The following is a 20,026-nucleotide window of genomic DNA, read 5'->3' on the forward strand; positions in this document are numbered from 1 at the left end:
ACCCTTAGCAGTGTGAGAATGAACCATTCTGAGGAGCCAGTGTTAGCTGTGGTGAGTCACGGAGGTACACAGAATGTTTTCAGGGCAGAAGACTGTGGGCATGAGAGAATATTTTCAGGATAAACTATCATGGGAGTCTAGAGCCTTCTTGAGTGCAAAAGGTAGAAAGGTCTAGGATACTGGCATTGAATAAATACTTGAAGAGTTAGAGATGTTAAGGGTGGTCCACTGATGGGACGTATATTGTTGAGATGGGCTGATGGCAGTATTTAGACAGAACATTCAAGTGGTGATCGGGGCTCATAGAAGCCATGTATGACATTGAGAGACCGGGTCGTTGTCTGGGTTGGGACATTCAGGTTGTTGAGATGTTTCAGGGATGCAACATCTGGGTGACTACAGGCCTGGCAGTGCCTGAATGCTTCCGAAATATAGAATGTCAGCTGGGCCTGAGCATGTTTGAGGACAGGGATCACTGGTTCAAATCGAACACTGGGAGTAAGGGGCAGAGAAGGGCTGCACAGGAATGTGAGGGAGTCATGGCGAGAGGATAGAAGCAGGTAAGTTTCTCAACTTTTATTTTGGGCCCTTTGTCCATTTTTGCTGCTGGGTTTCATATTTTCGAATTGTTTCACGGATCCACAGGATGTATCTTGAGACACGGGTGTAGACACCAGGCCGGTCAGGCTGCCCACATGGGAAGTCTCCCCAGGAGATGATGCCATACAGTGTTCTGTTACAGACCAGGGGGCCCCCAGAGTCACCCTGAATTGGGGGGAGAAAGAGAAAGAGAAAGATAGGTCCTCACTGGGGCTAAACAAGGCAGGGACAGGGACATGTGGGGAGAGAGTAAAAGGTGGAGAGAGACACACACAGAGAAGGAAACTCAGAGAGGCAGAGTCAGACACACACACTGTGAGAGAAAACAATGGAGACAGTGAGAAACAGATAAGACAAACACAGAGGGACAGACAGCAAGAGACAGAAAGAGGGACAGAAAGACAGAGATAGACCCAGAGAAAGAGACACAGAGAAAGAAATTTCTGTGTCTTTCTCTGTTCCTCAGTTTCATTAAAATGATAAGAACTTATTTCATACCCATTTTTGTATCCCTGGTCTGGAATCCCACCTTGCACCCCTGCCCCACAGCAGCCGACTCTGCTTTTACTTAAGGTTCCTCTGTGCCTCTCACTATTGAGTGAACTCATCCACACCTGGGCAGGGTATGCAATACACGTGTGCATCTGTTTCTCTTGCTGGGCCCAAGGCAGACATCACTAATCAATCGAGGCACATATCATTAATATGGTATCATACTCTTTCTCACTGAATCAAATCTCAGCTTCTTTATTGGATGGAGGTTGCTTTTTTGCTAGTGTAGTATCCATTTCTTCTTATTTAAAAAATATTAAACATTTATTTTAAAATTTTTATTTACTTTTTAGAGACAGTGTCTTGCTCTATTTATTTCTTTTTGTTTTTGAGACAGGGGCTTGCTCTATCACCCAGGCTGGAGTGCAGTGGCATGATCATACCTCACTGCAGCCTTGAACTCCTGGGCTCAAGTAGTCCTTCTGCCTCAGCCTCCCAAGTAGTTAGGACTACAGGTGTGCACCATCACACCTGGCTAATTTTAAAACTTTTTTTTTTTTTTTTGTAGAGACAGAATCTCACTATGTTGCCCAGGCTGGTCTCAAACTCCTGGGCTCAAGTAATCCTCCCGCCTCAGCCTCCCAAAGTGCTGGGATTACAGGCACGAACTACTGTACCTGGTCATTTCTCCTTATTTTGGTAACAGCCTCTCCTGATTTTTTCATCTGGGGAACTGCCCCTCTCCAGCCCCACAGTTAACCATGTGACTCAGGCTTGGCCCATCAGAGAACCCCACGGTTCTGGCGGAGTGATGGCTCAGGACACATGACTTAGGTCAGCCTCATCTAGTGAGGATCATGCTCAAGACTTTTGTGTGAACTATTGGAAAAGAGAGGTTCTCTTTCTAATAGGGTTGCCTAGAGGGTAGGATATAAGCTCAAAGCTGCTGGGGCCATCTTGTCTTGGGAAGAGCCTGAGAATGAAGCCAAAACAGAATAAAGAAGAGCTGAGCATTGAAAGAAAGACAGAATTCCAAACACACGATTTGCATACCTGGCTCCATCTGTGCCTAAAGCCAGACACCCTGGATTTTCAGTTATAAAAACCAGCATTTTGCTTAAGCCAGTTTGAGTTGAGTTTCTGTCACTCACAAGTGAAAGAATAGCAACTTTTATGCATCTCAACAAAGGGATCTGGGCAGCCACTCAGTTAAAGCTGGGGCTTATGATGAATCATTCTTGCCATCCCTGGGTGCCCCTTTTCATTTTGACCTCCTATGTGAGGGGACATTGCACCTTATAAAGATTGGTCCCCTAAAGCTGGAAACAAAGCCTTTCCCCCGCATCTGTTCCCACTTCCATTCTGGCTTTCTGTCCTGTTCAAGGCACCCAGCAGCCTCCTGGTCTCACCTCACAGGAGTCCTTGCCACCCTCTTTTGTGCCGGCACACAACATGTTGGCAGTGATCTTTCCTGGGTAGACTCGATGACACTCCTCATCTGAGCGAAGTTGGATGTTGGCACATTGTAGAGTTTTGGGGTAACTCACTGGGGAGAAGAGAGAGAAGGTCTAAGGTATCTGACCTGGATAGGATATGGGATGAAAGTTAAATAGGCAAGTTGAATGGGTAAAGAGCTGGTAGAAAATTGAGATGGGAAGAGAAGGATGGGAGAAGAGATGAGCATGTACCTGGGTAAAGCAATGGAAGTGACAGAAAAAGGGAGGGGCATGGGAGAGGCGAAGGGAGAGATGAGAAGTGGAGGGAAGCACAGGGAGGGAAGGGACAAGAGAATGGGAGGTTGATGAGAGAGTGGTGGAGCCAGTGATGGGGAAAGAAAGTTGGAGAGAGGGAGTTGGAATAGGGAGATGGTCAGAAATAGAGAATTCAAGATGGGAAAAGCAGGAACAGGGATGGGAAGAGTTATGGGAGAGATGGATAGAATGGTGGGAAGGGAGATGGGGCATGTTGGGGAGAAAGATACAAACGTGAGGCTGGGAGAGAGTCAGGGATTGCTACGGAGATGCAAAGGGCTCTTGTTGGTATATACATCAACTTTATATTCATATATATAATTTATTACACTTAATAAGTAATGATGTATAATTAAATTAAATTCAATTATTAGAAACTTCATTAATAAAGCATATTTAATATATTAAACATCTTATAAATTATAGAAATATAAAATTTTTATATGTATGATTTATATACTATAAGTGATAAAATCATTTAGCATATAAATATATAAATGTATAATTTATATATTATATATTTATATCTATATTATTGAGAAATACATATTTAAAATACATAAGTGATAAATTTTATACTTTTAAAATACATTTCATTTATAAAATTTTTGTATAATATATAAATATATTACTATATAATACATAATATACATCATATAGTATATTCATATAAATTTGATCTATTTATGTTCATATATATTCACAAATTTATATACATTTATAAAAAGGATACAGCTAACTTTATATATATTTATTTACTTATTTATATTTTTATATATAACGGTGTCTACCTCAGACCTTCCCTCCCACCTCTGCCACTGTTTCCTCAGCCACTCCTATGGGACTTCAGGCCACCCATGTGGGTGCATACCCTGGGGGCTGGTGGTGGTGCCCCAGCCAGACACCCGACAGGTGGTGCCAGGAATTATGCAGTTGTTGTGGGAAAGGGGCAGGGTTTGGATGTAGCCTGTGAGCTGGACCGGGGACTGCAGCTCCAGAAGCATGATGTCGTGGTCGTGGTTCAGGTGGGTGGGGCTGCTCCGGTATTCGGGGTGGGGAACAGAGCGGACAACTTCCCTCACCTGCTCACCAGCCTCCACACGACCTAGGGCATGCTTGCCCAGGTAAACTTTGAGTCCCCTGTGGGTGCAGGAAGAGGGTGGTTAGGAATGAAGATGAGCTCACCTCCATCCCAATCCCAAGTCCCAACCTCTTCCCAGCCTCAGCCTAACCTCTTCTCCATCCTACCTTCCTCATCTCCAAACACATCACCCCCATCCTCAACTGCAACCCCATCCAAGTCACCTACTTTGATTCTATTCCCAGACCCAATCCCCATATCTCAACCTCAAACCTCATTCTCACCCCCAGGTCCATCCCCAACCCTAACTCTAACTCCATCTTCGAATTCAACTTTACCCACCCACAATCCCAGTCCCATTCTCATCCCTACCCCATGCTCCCCTGGCCCCCACATACTCCTTCAGACAGTGTGCGGCAGTGAGGACCCATTTGGAGTGGACTAGGACTCCCCCACAGAGTAGCCGCCCTTGCACTAGTAGAGCTGCCTGCCAGGGCTGAGAGTGGGGGAAGCAGGTGTAGCCACCTGGGAGAAACCCACTGGTCCCATTGTTGTTGAGAATTTTGGAAGATTCCTGAGAGATGCCTGGTAAAGAAGAGAGATTGTTAGGGAACTGGGACCCAGGGCGCAGAGGAGCCCTGGAGTTGTGGATCCTGGGCTTGGGGAAAGGATCAGACTATTGCCCTGGGTGACCAGAAACCGAAGCTGAATTTGTCAACCTCTGGCAGTTGCTATTCTCAACCAAGTGAAGATGAGTCAGGGCAAGGAGGTGACATTCTTTTCCAAAGAAGTGCCAAATCCTCCACTGTGGGTTTAAGAGAAGAGTCCACAAAATGAGGATGTTACTGATAGGTAAGCAGGAGCCTGACTTTCTCTTCATATGCATTTTCTGTATCATTCTCCCAGAGGATGGATTTCAGGAGGTAGATGTGAGACTGGCCTACACATCCACCTAGGCAGTATCTGTCCATCAATCTATCCGATCATCCATCCCCCATTCATCCTATTGATTTGTCCCTCCATCTACTCACTCATCTAGCCATTCATCCATTTAGGTAGTCATCTAATCAAGCATCCATTCACCCACTCATTCATTTATCCATCAATTCATCCACCCATCTATCCATCCACTCATCCATCTATCCACTCTTCCATCTACCCATCCATCCATCCATCCATCTATCCATCCATCCATTTATCCATCCATGCATCTGCTCATCCATTTATTCATCCATCTATGCATCCATCCACCCACTCATCCATTTATCCATCAATTCATCCACTCATCTATCCGTCCACTCATCCATCCATCCACTCTTCCATCTACCCATCCATCCATCCATCCATCCATCCATCCATCCATCCATTCATTCACTCATCCATCCACCCACTCGTCCATTTATCCATCCATCCACCTACTCATCCAATTATTTATCCATCCATCCACTCATCCATCCATCCACCCATCCATCCATCTACCCACTCATCCATCCATCCATCCATCCATCCATCCATCCATCCACCCACCCACCCACCCACCCACACACACACACATGGAATATTCTACTGATGACCCTCAGAATCTAGAGGTTGTATGTCTGGGTCCTTCTTAATTCTGAGAGCTCAGCTCCAATGTCTCCTCTTCATAGAAGCCTTCCCTGACCACCCGGTCTAATGTTGACTCTCCTGTTGCCCCATTACATTATCCCAACGGATTTTCATCAGAACAATGATTGCTATTCATTTCTCTTCACATTTATATACATTCGCTTTTAAAAATCTCTCCATTTTGGCTGCAAGCCCCATTGACAGGCACCTTAACTGCTTTATTCAGAACCAGATTCCCAGGACCTAACACAATGCCTGGCACACACGTCGTGGGGGCTCAAAAAATAAATGCTGTGTGTGCCAGGCACTGTATCTGGCATTGGAAGCACAGCAGGGGTCCGTGGGACAGGGAGAATCCAATCCTGAACATGCACGCCATTTTGTGACGGTGTGACCTTACCCAAATTCCCAGCCTCAGTTTCCCCAGCTGTCAAGTAGAAAAAGTACTAGTTCATCTCTCATTGCGCAGCTGAAGAATTCAAGATGATCCTGCATTTCGAACCATACAGCACAGCAGGTAGCACAGACAGCATCCAGCCAGTGGGCAATGTTATTATCAATTATTAGCTACAACAGGAAATCCCTCCTCCCTAGCTAGCTTCCTCAACTACAGGGCAAGCGGTGGGACTAGCCCAGTGGTTTTCAGTTAGGGAGAGGAGTTAGCGGTGGGCACAGGATCATTTTGGGGGCAGAGAGATGAGATGTAAGTAACATTAAATCACACACTCAGACGCTGAGTCAGCATCCCGTTCTCTTTTCATCCTGATTTTGTCAAGGATAAAGTCTCAGGATGGTGCTAATGCGGCTTTAACACCTCCTTAATCCTCACTGAGCTCACTTTTTAAAGCCAGGAGGACACAGAAGCCTAGCGGGCCACCTAACATTCATTATGTTGAACCGTCTGCAAAAGCTGTTTTAGCAAGGTCAAAAAGGGTCAAGTATCAGCAACTTCAGGTGGTCCATCCCAACAGACATATTGTTTTCTTTTCCTTGTGTAGGATTTATTTCCTCCCTTACCTTTTATTGATGGCAAAGGATTCTGTTCTCCATTCAAGACAGTAATATAAACTTGAATATGCTTTTATTTGAGTGGAAAAAAAAAAAGAGCTAACTAAGAAAACGGTCAGGTCAAAAGTTATAAAAGTGGTTTTCAGAGCCTCAAGTCCAGGATATGGAGGACAGACGACCTTGATTAGGGTTCTGACCCAGCCATTGCTGGTGTCTTTGGGGCAGGAGCCTTCTGTGCTTGAGTCCTAGGTTTCTCTGCTGTGAAGTTGGCGTAGTTACAGTGCACCTACCTCGCAAGGTTGTTGAGGACTCCACGAGGCATAACATGGGGCTCTCCTAGCCTAGGGTGTGGCACTCAGGAGAGGCACAGGCATGAGTCCAGGGAGTGTCGAAAAACCACCCCACCTTCAGGCCAAGGATGGTGCCTGGTGCCAGGCACCGACAGACCCCTCCTTTTTCAGGTCTTGGCTCGGTGGTCAGGCCCTTTGGGAAGGCCTCTGGTCTGGGAGCTGCCATTACATCTCTAGGCTCCTGGCTTTACTCCTTGAAGTCTTCACCTCATGTCAAGATAATTATTAACTAATTATTTGGATAATTGTTTGAATAACATCTGTATCTGTCCCCGCTAGACTCCAGGTGCTGAGAGCAGGGACTGTTTTTCCGCTTCTACATCACCCAGCACAGTGGGCAGTGTTTAATAGCTGTTTGTTGAATGACTAAATGATTCATGAATGGAGTTTCCAGAGAACCTGCCTACAAAGGCAGGGAAAGATAGGAAAGATCCATAGGAATCTTAAGGACTACCAATTTGGGGTGGGGTCACATAGGTTTAGGGTAAACCCAAGGATTAAAAGAACAATCTAGAAGGTTCTGGAAGGGACTGCGTATGAAGAGAGAATGCTAGAGGCCGGGCACTGTGGCTCACGCCTGTAATCCCGGCACTTTGGGAGGCTGACACAGGCCACCTGAGGTCAAAGTTCGAGACCTGCCTAACTAACCTGGCGAAACCCAGTCTCTGCTGAAAATACAAAAATTAGCTAGGCATGGTGGCAGGTGCCTGTAATCCCAGCTACCGGGAGGCTGAGGCAGAAGAATCGCTTGGACCCGGGAAGCGGAGGTTGCAGTGAGCTGAGATCACACCACCGCACTCCAGCCCAGGTGACAGAATGAGGCTTGGTCTCAAAAAAAAAAAAAAAAAAAGAGAGCGAGAGAGAGAAAGAGCGAATACTATTAATAAAGTAATAATGGCTCAGTGGCTAACTTACAAGTCCCTTCTATCTGCCACATATTGAAGGCTGATGCATTACAGCGTTTCAATATTCCCAGTGGCCTTCTGTGGTGAGCACTTATAGATTGAACCCATTTTCCAGATGAACACAATTTAGGCCCAACGCAGTTGCTAGGCTACTGGCTCAAAGCGGCAGCGTCAGGACGCGAACCCGTGTCCTCCAGCTTCCCACAGAGGACAGGAAGCCTTGAACGGGGCAGGGGCTGCTGCAAGGCTGTTTTCGAAGGTGAGGGATCTGGGGTCAGAAGGCCGACCTCAGCCGGGAAATCGGGTCACCCAGGGACAGGCAGGAAGCGCTCGGGGCTGTCCCCACAGGACCAGGCCCCGAGTGGGCGGGGGGCGGAGCTCGTGGCTCCCACGCCCCCTCCCCCCGGCCTGACCCCTCCCACCATTGTCCCGAGTGGCCACCGCGCCTCCACCCCCGCGCATTCTTACCTCCTGACAAGGCCACGGTCAGGGAGGCGATTGCTAGGGCCAGGGGCCACATGGCTCCGGGATCGAACGGGGAGGGCAGGGCGGGCGGGGCCTGAGGAGAAGGCGAAGGGGGTGTTGAGGGCGTGCCCGGAACCTCCGCGTCTGAAACCTCTCTCTGCTCCTGAATCTCTCCTCCCCTCATTCACTCTTGACAGCCTTGACCCTGGAATCTGCCCCCACCCCCAATTCTATCCTTGGTGGGGGTGCAGTAGGGAGGCGGGAGGGGCAGTGTTCAGCCTCCTGGGGTGGAGAGAGCGTGCAGCCTCTCACCCCGGAAAGCCGTCCCTCCTTCCCTGTCCTCTGGCGAGCTGGGTGGTCGGTGCACCTCGCCCCTTTCCTCCAAAGCCGCCTTCCAGTCTCCCCACTCTGGGTCTGCCCCCACTTTGGATGTCAGCCCCAGTTCTCATCAGTCTGCGCTCTTCGCCTCTCTCGGTCTCTGCAGGTTTCTCTCTAGATCTGAGACTCTAGCTTCACTCTCCCTCTCCCTGACTCAGCTGCCCTTCTGCTTTCCCCACCTCTCCTATCCCCTCCTCTCTCCCTCTCCTGCCCTCCTCCGCTCCCCGCCCCCGTCCCAGGCAGACCCTACCTGAGTGAGGGGCCCTCCGGGAACGTCGGCCGCCAGCTGCCTGGAACTTCAGCCCCAACCCATGGCTTTTAACCCCTGAACTCCCTCCCCCAGCTCACTCAGCATTTCCTGGTCACTGGCCTCCCCCTCTCCACCCCCTGTGGCTCAGCGGGCTGTCTCCAGGCAGCCCCCAGCCTGGGCTTGGCCCTCTGCTTGGGGCGGAGCTTCCAGGACGTGTTGGGACCCAGATCGGACCCCGCCCAAACCTGAGTTGAACCCACTGTGAACTTCCAGGCAGCAGGATCCAACAAAGGGTAAAGGGACAACCCATTCCCTTCCCCCAGCCTCGACGAATCCCGTGTCCATCCCTAACTTCGACCCATTCTGCACGCCGTTTTGTAACCTCTAATCCAACCCCAGGCGTAATTCTTATCACACAGTCAGCCCCCAGATGGCCACGTTCTACCCGTTCCCACCGGGTCCCTATCTGTCCCTAACCATACCCAGTACCCCAGTCCCATCTCCAACATCATCTCAGATTTAGCTCTCAACACATCCAGGTTCCAATGCCCAGTCTCAGCCCCTTTTTCTTTTGAGAGACACAAGGACACCCACAATCCATTATCCTGCCTCCCTTGTCCTGGCAACCACCAGATGACAAGAAGGAAATCATCAGCTGGGTGGATAGAAAATCAATTGCTCTTAGACTGGGATGGGGCAGAGATGCTGCCTGAGAAAGCAGTATTTTCTAGAAATGGCCTTTTAGGAGCAAGGCCAGAGTGGGTGGAGAGGAAAAAGCAGGAGTCAGAAAACTTTGAAGACGTGGATTGGGGGTGGGGGAGAGGAAGGAGGAAAGGGTGGTGTTTTGGGAATGAGTAGGTGTCTCCAGGAACTATGGCTGGGTGGAGCCCTGAATTAATCCTGTGGGGTGGAGGGGACAGGATTAGGGATTAAGAAGGACAGAGGTGGGGTCAGAATTTGGAAGAAAGCCAGGGATGTGGACCAGATGAAGTTTGGAAAGACTGCGAGAGTGGAGGTGTCACAATGAGGTTAAGGAACAGAGACGGATGGGTGGGGGCTCACAAGGAAACTTACACAGTCCTTACTGATGGCGTTCAGCTTTGGATGTGGAGATCAAATCTGAAACCTCTCTGCTCCTGAATCTCTCCTCCCCTCATTCACTCTTGACAGCCTTGACCCTGGAATGTGCCCCCCACCCCCAATTCTATCCTCGGTGGGGTGCAGTAGGGAGGTGGGAGGGGCAGCGTGCAATTTAGAGTCATGAAGTAGCTCAAAGACAGTCAGGGGTGCAGAGACCTCATAAAATCAGATAACCCTTCTGACTTTGCATTGAGGACACCTCAGTGTCCAATGCTGGGTCCCTTCCAAAGTCTTTTGCTAAGAAGAAAAATATGGCTTAATATAGGAAATGAGGAGAGTTTGTGGTTAGGTTACGGGTGGGCCTGATGGCAGCAGTGAGTCTGGGGAGGAGAATGAAAATTGGATGAGCTTGCGTATAGAGTTGGATGTGGCAGTTGAGCTGGTTTGGGGATAGAATTGGATTGTAAGGTGGAAAGTGTCTATGGATATGGTGATGGGGTGCTGTTGGGTTGGGACTGAAGATGGACTAAGATTGAGGTTCGGATGGGGAAATGTTGAGATGTGGCTGTGGGCTGACATTGGTGACAAGGACTAGCCGTGAGGTTGAACGTCTCTGATGCAGTAGGTTTTGGTGGGGGTGAGCTGGGTCATACCCCACCTCTCAAAGTGAGAGAAAGGTCACTGTCTTTCTCTGCCCTGAACTTCCCCCACCTCACAGGGCAGGGCCTGAGTTCACTTTTTGAATGGAGTTGTGTTCAGGTGGTGTGGCTGGAGGGCGGATGCCAGGTTAAGTGAGGCAACCAGCTTGTGTGGGAAGTCGGGGTACCAGTGCCCTCTTGTGACCCGAGTCCATGCTTCCTGAGAAGCCTTTCTGACTTGGGAAGTTCCGGAGCCTGGAGTGAGGGTGGTTGGCCTTGTCATTTGCTGAGATGTGAGTGCCAGGTCAAATTGATGTTAGGGGTTATGACTGGCCGAATACACATTGGCTGGCTCTGGTTGAAGTGAGGTCACAGACCCACTGAGGGCTGGGCACCTTCCACCCCCTCACTTGATGCACAAGCCCATGGCTGAAAGTCACACACAAACTGGACCACATCCAGGTGCACCTGTCTCACAGGTGCAGGTCTTTCCTCCGCCACAGAGAGCCGGACTGGAGAAAGAGACGGCATTCCTAGTGGTTCTGACCTCAGACCCTGGAGCTAGACTGCCTGAGCTCAGGTGATGTGACTGCTCTGTGCCTCGGTGTCCCCACTTGTAAAATGGCACAATCAATAGCACCTGCCTCATGGAGAAGGGTTAAATGGATGAGTACCTGAAAATGCTTTGAAGAGAGTGTGGCATGGACCGAGGGCCACATGTGCTTGTTAAATAAGTAAAGCTTAAGATGGAGGCATTGAAGGTTCCGGAGGCTCCTCCCTAGCTTGGCTTCAAAATGGGATTCTTTGTCAAGCAGAAACTGGAAGTTCTGGTTGGAAGTGCTGGCTGGGATGAGAAAGTAGGCCCCACACCCAGGCCCAGAGGAGGGGCCCTAATGCAAACATGAAGGGAGGGGAAGACCTAGGAAGACACAAAGGGCTAAATACACAGAGACAGAAAGATGGGACTGTGGGGAGAGGACAGAGGGAAAATGCAGAGAAGGACAGAGGCAAATGTAGAGAGAGAGATGCCCAAGAGAAGCAGACTCTTGGTGAGAAAGAGGCACAGAGAGTTGAGAAACACGGGTTCTTCTTTAGAGCTGGATCTGTGTTATTCAGGATGTGGCTCCAATCAGCACACGCCCCATGCAGCAACAACGTATGGCTTCCATCCATCAGAATAGCAAAAATGAGAAAGGTCAGTCTTGCCACCTACCTGCGTGCCCACATCCGCTGTCTCCTCTCCCATTTCTCTGGGTGAACAGTCTGCACCTGTAACTAAGATGGACGCCTCCACTGGTGCTGGTGCCCCGTCCCCTCTTGCCTTCCGGAGGCCATTGCTGCAGTCAGAAGTTCTCTAATTCTCTCTTCTGCAACATCTGTTTTTCTTTTCTCCAAAGAGCAGCCCCATTCGCATGCAAATATACTACAGTTTCTCCCATCTCTTGTTAAAATCTGAAAACCAACCAATAAAAACGTTCTCCCTGCTCTCACATTCTCCTCCAGCTCCTGGCCTGTTTTCTGCTCCCTACGACTGCAGTTCTTCCCTAAAAAGTTGGCTAAGCTCACTGCCTGCAATTCCTGTCCTCCCGTCCTCCCTGGGGCCCACATTATGAAGGGCTTTCTCTCCCACTGCTCTGCCAACCACGCCCCTGTTAAGGGCACCAGTGACCTCCATGGTGCTGAATCCAAGGGCCGTCTCTTCAGGGTTCATCTCACTTGAGTGATCAGCAGCGTTTAACAAGTGGACTACTCCCTGTGTCTTTCCTCGCCTTCTGGGACACTATGCTCTCCTGGTTTTCCTCATCACTCACTGGTTGATCCTCATCCATGTCTGGAGGTTGTTGCTTCTTGTCTCCACAGTCTCTACATGATGGAGCACCTCAGGCTTCGGTCCTTGGCCTTCTTCTCTCCTCTGTCTATATTCACTCCCTCGGTGATCTCATCTGGTCTTGTGGCTTTAAATACCATCTACATGCTGACGACTCCCAAATTTATGTCTCCAGCCAGGCCGGGCTCTCAGACTCTCCACTTAACATCCAGCTGCCTACTCAACATCTCCATGTTCAAAACCAGCTGTCATTCTCTGCCCTCCCCACGTTCCAAATGTGCTCCTCTTGTGGTCTTGAACTCCTCGGTGGATGTTCACACCATCCTTTTCACTACCTCAGTCTGGCCCTTGAATCCCTTTTCTCACACCATATATACATCTTGTTACCAAATTCCATCAGTTCTACCTTCAGAGTAGATCCAGAATCTGACTGTTTCTTACCACCTTCCATCCTTGCTACCCTGGTGCCTCCCAGCCTGCATCATCTCTTACCTGGATGACCGCAAGTTTCCTCTCTCTGTTCTCTTTGCTTCTGTCCCTGTCCTCCTACACTCTAATTTTAACGCAGCTAACAGAGTGACCTTTTAGAATGTAAGTCGGAGCAGATCACTTTTCTCAAAACACTGCAGTAGTTTCCACTGCACTCCAAGTGAAAAGGGCATTTCCTTATGGTCGGCATATAAGGCCCAAGACCGACTGGCCTCTCAGCCTCCTCTGATGTCATCTTCTATCATCTTCTCTTCTCTTTTGTCCCGCTCGTGCCAGGCTTGTTTCCATCTCAAGGCTTTTGTACCTGGAACGCTCTTCCCCCAAATGTCTGCATGGTTCTGGGTATTCTCGTCATCTTCCTCACGAAGGCCTTCTTGACCACTGTACTTGGGAGTCTCCAGGACAGGTTCAATGATTCACTAGAGGGACTCATAAAACTCAGAAAAGCTGTTATACTTTTGGTTTCTTACGGTGAAAGCATACAGATTAAAATGAGCAAAGAAAAAAGGTACATAGGGCAGAGTCCAGGGGGGACCAGGTGTGAACCTCCACCTGTCTTCTCCCAGGGGAGTTTATGGACAGTGCATAATTCCCTGAGAAATAATACATGACAACATGCTGGAGCATCACCAGCCAGGGAAGCTCACCCAAACCTTGGTGTTCAGGGTTTATATTGGGAGTTAGTCATATAGACACGACTGCCGACCTTAGCTCCAGATCCTCTAGAGGTCAAATTGACACATGTCCCTAAGTCCCCACCATAAGTCACATTGTTACCATAGATTATTGGGCACGGCTCAATACCCAGATAGAAAAAAACACAGTTATTCGGCAGGATATTCCAAGGGCATAGAGGTTATCTCCCAGAAGCCAGGCAAGGGCCAGAAGTTCCTTTGTAGCGTGCAGGGTTTGGACAATCCAAGTCTGCTGGGTTCCACAACGACCCAGTGTAAAATTCCATTCCTTAGTCATAGTCACAACATTTCGATAACTATATGTGGCAACAATAACCATATGTGGCATAAAACAACTCTCCTCTAACATTCTCTATCCTGTTACTCTGCTTTATTTTCTCTATGGCATTTACTCCCATCTGCCAGAATCTATGTGTTACTTATTCATTTGTTTCTATCTGCCTCCCCTCTCGAATGTGAACTTCCTGAGGGAAGAAATGTTTAAATGTTTTGCTCCTAGAACAATACTGGATATCCAATCAGATATAATGAATATTTGCTGAATAAATAAATGAACTATAGGCATTAAATGTTTACTTAATGAATAAATATGGACATTGTTGAAGGTGTGGATAGGGAAGAACCTTTCTTTTTTAGAAAAAAACTTGCCAGTATTCAGTGAAATTGATTAAGAATAGGCCTTTTGGTCCATGGGTCCCACTCCTGTGTGAATGATTGAGAGGAGTCTTCTGTAGATACATAAGTGGCTCAACACGAAGGGAACCTAAGTGTTCATCATTTGGAGGATGGGGTTACTAAACATGGTGGATGTGTACTATGCAGCGGCACTTCTCAAAATCCTAACATACACTGAGTGTCCTGGCAATTTTGTTATCTATAATGCAGATTCCGATTCAGTTGGTCTGTGGTGAAATCCAAGACTCCAGCTCTAACAAGCACCAGGTGATTCAGAAGCTGCTATTTTCTGGATCGCACTATGTGTAGCAAGGGTAAAGACTGGAGTAGTGCTATTCAATGAGACTTTCAGTGATGATGGAAATAATTTTGTCTGTAATATATCTGTGTTGTCCAATATGGCAGCCACTAGCCACATATGGTTATTGAAATGTTGTGAGTACAACTAAGGAATGGAATTTTAATGTGCATCTAATTTTAATTAATTTTAATCAAAAATTAAATGGCCACACCACTTGTGTCTAATGGCTACCATATTGGACAACATATGTCTAGAAGACTCTGGGGCAGTTAGAAGTAGTGAACTAGATGAGCAAACAATGATGCAGATAGATTGTTAAAAGATTATTTGATGAAATCACACCACCTATTTGATATGACAACCTGACTTCTCATCTATACTTGCCTTCCTTCACACACTATTTAATTGAATGTAAAATACTATTGATTATATTTGCACTGTTATTTTGTAGACCACTCAGAAAGAAAAAGAAGTTTTCAATAAAGTTATGACATGATGCTGAATCAAGATGTAAAATGCCTCCTAATTACAGAGATGTTAAAAACATGAAAAGAATGTGTCTTTAAATCAATAAAATATCATGCTCAACCACCACAGCTGGAACTTTGAGTTGCAAAAAAAGATTAAAGTAATCTTTAAACTATTTTTACTTGGCTTTATAGAAGGATGCAGGACGAGAATTATAGCATGAGCTATATCATCTCACTGGGGGCCCAAATCTAACCTAGTACACAGCTTCTTTGGTCTCCTTTTTCCTACAGGTTGTATACGCTGCTACATATTAAATCTACAGTATGTGTTTATCACCTTGACACAGAAGGTGCAACCTCCACAAACTCAGACAAGGCTGTTATAAAAAAAGAAAATTATAAGCCAGTATCTCTGATGAATATAGATGCAAAAATCCTCAAGAAAATACTAGCAAACTAAATTCAGTAACATATTAAAAACACCATACACCATGATCAAGTGGGGTTTATCCCTGGGATGTAAAGATGTTTCAACATGCCCAAATCACTAAGCACAATATACCTCAACAGAATGAAGGATAAAAATCATATGATCATCTTCATAAGTACAGAAAAATCATTTGGCAAAATACAACATCCTTTCATGATAAAGACAGTCAACAAATTAGGTATAGAGAGAGTGAACTCACACAATAAAGGCCATATATGACAAGCCCACAGCTAACATCATACTCAATGGTGAAAACTTGAAAGCTTTTCCTCTAAGATCAGAAACAAGACAAGGATGCCCAGTCTAGCCATTTCTATTCAACATTAGCATTAGAAGTCCTAGCCATAGTAACTGGGCATGAAAAAAGAATAAAAGACATTCAGATCAGAAAGAAAGAAGTAAAATTGTCTCTGTTTGCAGATGAAATAATCTTACAAGTAGAAAATCATGAAGAGTCCACCAAAAAACTGCCAGAAGTAATAAATAAATGCAGTAAAGTTGTAAGATACAAAATTGGGTTGTGTGTCTACAAACAATGAATTATCAGAAAAGAAATTGAGAAAAAAATTCAATTTACAATACCATCAGAAACAATAAAATACTTAAAAATAAACTTAACCAAGGAAGTAAATAATCTGTACACAAAAAATCATAAAAAGTTGATAAAAAAAACTTCAACACAACATAAAGAAATGGAAAGATATCCTATATTCGTGAATTGGAAGAAACGATACTGTTAAAATGTCAGTACCAACCAAAGCTATCTACATTTCCATTGCAATCCCTATCAAAATTTCAATGGCTTTTTTTTCTCAGTAATAAGAAAAATAATCCTAAAATCCATATGAAACCATGAAAGACTCTGCAATCTTGAGCAAGAAGAACAAAGCTGGAGGTATCATACTGTCTGATTTCAAAACATACTACAAAGCTATAGCAACCAAAACAGCATGGTACTGGCACAAAAAAGGCATATAACCAATCAGACAGGATAGAGAGCTCAGAAACAAATCCACACATTTACTGCCAACTGATCTTTAACTTGAAGGAAAAGGATAATCTCTTTAACAAAAGCTGTTGGAAAAACTGGATACCCACAAACAGAAGAATAAAATTGGACTCCTATTTCATGCCACGTACAAAAATGAACTCAAAATGGGTTGAAGATTTAGACATAAAACCTAAAATTGTAAAATGACCAGAAGAAGACATGGGGAAAAAACTTCTTGACATTTGTCTGGGCAATGATATTTTAGATATGACCTCCAAAGCACAGAAAACAAAAGTAAAAACAAACGAGACTTATCAAATTGAAAAGCTTCTGTGCACCAAAGTAAACAACCAACAGAGTGAAAAGACAGCATACCGAATGGGAGAAAATATTTGCAGATGATGTATCTGATAAAGAGTCAATATCCAAGATATATAAGGAATGCAAAAACTCAACACCAAGAAAATGAACCAATAAAAATGGGCAACGGGTCTAGCCAGTGGCTCAAACCTGTAATCCTAAGACTTTGGGATGCTGAGGCGGGTTGATCACCTGAGGACAGAAGTTTGAGACCAGACTGACCAACATGGTGAAACCCCATCTCTACTAAAAATACAAAAATTAGCATGGTGGTGAGCACCTGTAATCCCAGTTGCTTCAGGTGCTGAGGCAGGAGAACCCAAGAGGTGGAGGTTGCAGTGAGCCGAGCTTGCACCACTGCACTACTCCAGCCTGGGCCACAGGGAGACACTCTGTCTCAAAAAAAAGAAAGAAAGAAAAGAAAAAAAGGGCAAAGGACCTAAATAGACATTTCTCCAAAGAAGACATAGAAATGACCAACAAGGATATGAACAGGTGCTCAGTATCACTAATCATCAGGGAAATACAAATTAAAATCACAGTGAGACACCACCTCACACCCTTTGGAATGACTAGTATAGAAAAGGCAAGCAGTAACAAACACTGGCAAGGATGTGGGAGTGAACAGTGACTCCTTGTACACTGTTGGTGGGAATGTAAGTTGGTGCAAGGAAATGAAATCGGCATCTCAAAGTGACATCTGCACACCCATGGTCATGGCGACATGATTCATATTGGTCAGGATGTGGAAACAACCTAGTGTCTGGTGATGGATGAATAGATAAAGGAAATGTAACCTATTAATATAAGTACGCTTTAATAATATTCCGCCTTATCAAAGAAAGAAATCCTGTCATTTGTGACAACATGGATGGACCAGGAGGACATCGTGTTAAGTGAAATAGGTCAGACACAGAAAGACAAATACTGCAAATTCTCACTTACATGTAAAATCCAAAAAACCCAAACTCTTAGAAACAGAGAGTAGAAGAGTGGTTACCAGAAGCTAGAGGATGGGGCGGGAGGATGAGAGAAAAGGATGCAGGCTCTACTTCCCAGCCATCCTTCATGCATGTCCCAGACCTGCCACCAAAGGGCTCCCCAATGTTGCAATGTCCTTACAGAACATACGGTGAGTACAACATTCTATTTTATCTGTACTCTGTAGTATCCAAGCACAGAACCTTGAGAAGACAGACACTAAGATCACTAGGTCATTCCCAGGTGGACCCGTCCAAGGATGCCCGGTAAAAGTCTCGCCATGACTGTCCGACAAAGCTCTATCTAGAGTGTGTTTCAGGTTTGGTGCAGTAGATAATTCTGCTCTGGCTGTTGTCAAGCTAAAAGTGCATACAGAGTGGGGGAGTTGGAAAGAGAAGCTCATCATTACGGGTGTAGTACAAGAGAGAGCTAACCCTCCGAAGCATAGGTATTAGTTGACATAATTAGCAACAGTTGAGTTTTGAGTATTTACTGACAATATTTAAATCAATTATGTAATTGTAAGTTTATGTAATTTAATTTTTAATAATGGCTGTATTTAGCAACTGGCTCTCAAAATTCCTGAAAATTTGCCGGTAGACTCTTGGGAGCATGTCTGAGCTAGCCCTGGCATACATTGGGCCTGCCATCCAGCCCAAGTTTACTGACCTCGTTACTCATAGGGACTCTGCTTTATTTTAAAATTATGTTTATGGCTTCTTGTCTGTCATCTCCTGCTAGAATATAAGCTCTGTAAGGGCAGGGATTCTGACTGATTTGCTCACAGCACTTCCTCCAGCACCTGCAACAATGCCTGGTGCATAGCAGGTGCCCCATAAATAGACCAATGCCTGGCACGTAGTAGATGATGCTCAATAGCTGTGGATGAGTGAAAGTAAGAAAGAGAATGAGATTCCTAACACAACGGTTTCATGTAAATTAGAAACGACACACCAAGACACTGCCTTGTATTCCAGGATGCAGAGTATTCAAAGCTATCTGGGGCCGGGCGCGGTGGCTCACGCCTGTAATCCCAGCACTTTGGGAGGCAGAGGCGGGTGGATCACGAGGTCAAGAGATCGAGACCATCCTGGTCAACATGGTGAAACCCCATCTCTACTAAAAATACAAAAAAAAATGGCATGGTGGCGCGTGCCTGTAATCCCAGCTACTCAGGAGGCCAAGGCAGGAGAATTGCCTGAACCCAGGAGGCGGAGGTTGCGGTGAGCAGAGATCGCGCCATTGCACTCCAGCCTGGGTAACAAGAGGGAAACTCTGTCTCAAAAAAAATAAAAAAGCTATCTGTGTTGGCACCTGTGAGGAGGGAGGGGAGCAGAGCCAGAGATGAAGAGTGGAAATAAATTAATAAAATGAGAGAAGAGCTCTGCCTGGACAGGAACCGAAGCCTGTGATTAACTCAACTCTCTTCACCCGAGATCTGATTAGGAAAAAGAGGACATCTTCATTTGCACAGAATTTTCCGGGAAACAAGGCAGTGAGTCCCCTGTCCTGTACCACAGGGGCTGCAGGGAGGAGGCTGGGAGAAGGCAGTCGTGCTCAAGGTTACTCTGTGGGGACGAGGTGTTTCTGTCTAGAAACCTGATATAGTGGGGCAGATGGGGGACGCCCAGGGAAAAACATGCAAAGAGGGAGGCAGCCTCTTGTCAGCACACAGCTCCCGGCTGGGCATGGTGGGGCCACTGCATTCACGTTTCTTGAAGTAATTAAATGAATGGATGAGGCTGGGTGTGGCGGCTCACACCTGCCATCCCAGCATTTTGGGAAAACAAGGGAGGCAGATTGCTTGAGGTCAGGTGTTTGAGACCAGCCTGAGCAACAAAGGGAGACACCCCCCCACTCCGCCCCCTGGCTTTACAACACATTTAAAAAGTATCGGGCCATGGTGACGTGCACCTGTGGTCCCGGGCACCCCGGAGGCTGAGGTAAGAGGATTCCTGGATCCCAGGAGGTCCAGGCTGCAGTGAGCCATGATTGCATCACTACACTCCAGCTGGGGAGACTGAGCAAGACCTTGTCTCAAAAAATAAAAAATAGGCTGGGCGCAGGTGGCTCACGCCTGTAATCCCAGCACTTTGGGAGACTGAAGCAGGCAGATCACCTGAGGTCAGGAGTTGGAGAC

General features: G+C 46.4%; 1 protein-coding gene across 1 annotated transcript; it reads right to left on the bottom strand.

The window, feature by feature from the left end:
- Positions 1 to 561: 561 nt before the first annotated feature.
- Positions 562 to 8,930, bottom strand: KLK13 (kallikrein related peptidase 13). Its single transcript, XM_035285651.3, has 6 exons — positions 8,889 to 8,930; positions 8,264 to 8,354; positions 4,323 to 4,509; positions 3,715 to 3,983; positions 2,502 to 2,638; positions 562 to 765 (listed from the first exon to the last, which is right to left on the bottom strand). Exons 2-6 carry the CDS (start codon positions 8,313 to 8,315, stop codon positions 577 to 579), a joined length of 834 nt encoding a protein of 277 aa, XP_035141542.1. The 5' UTR covers positions 8,316 to 8,354; positions 8,889 to 8,930; the 3' UTR covers positions 562 to 576.
- Between the last annotated feature and the right edge of the window lie 11,096 nt (positions 8,931 to 20,026).

The sequence above is a fragment of the Callithrix jacchus genome, chromosome 22 (assembly GCF_049354715.1).
Source record: "Callithrix jacchus isolate 240 chromosome 22, calJac240_pri, whole genome shotgun sequence".
NCBI classification, from domain to species: Eukaryota; Metazoa; Chordata; class Mammalia; order Primates; family Cebidae; genus Callithrix; species Callithrix jacchus.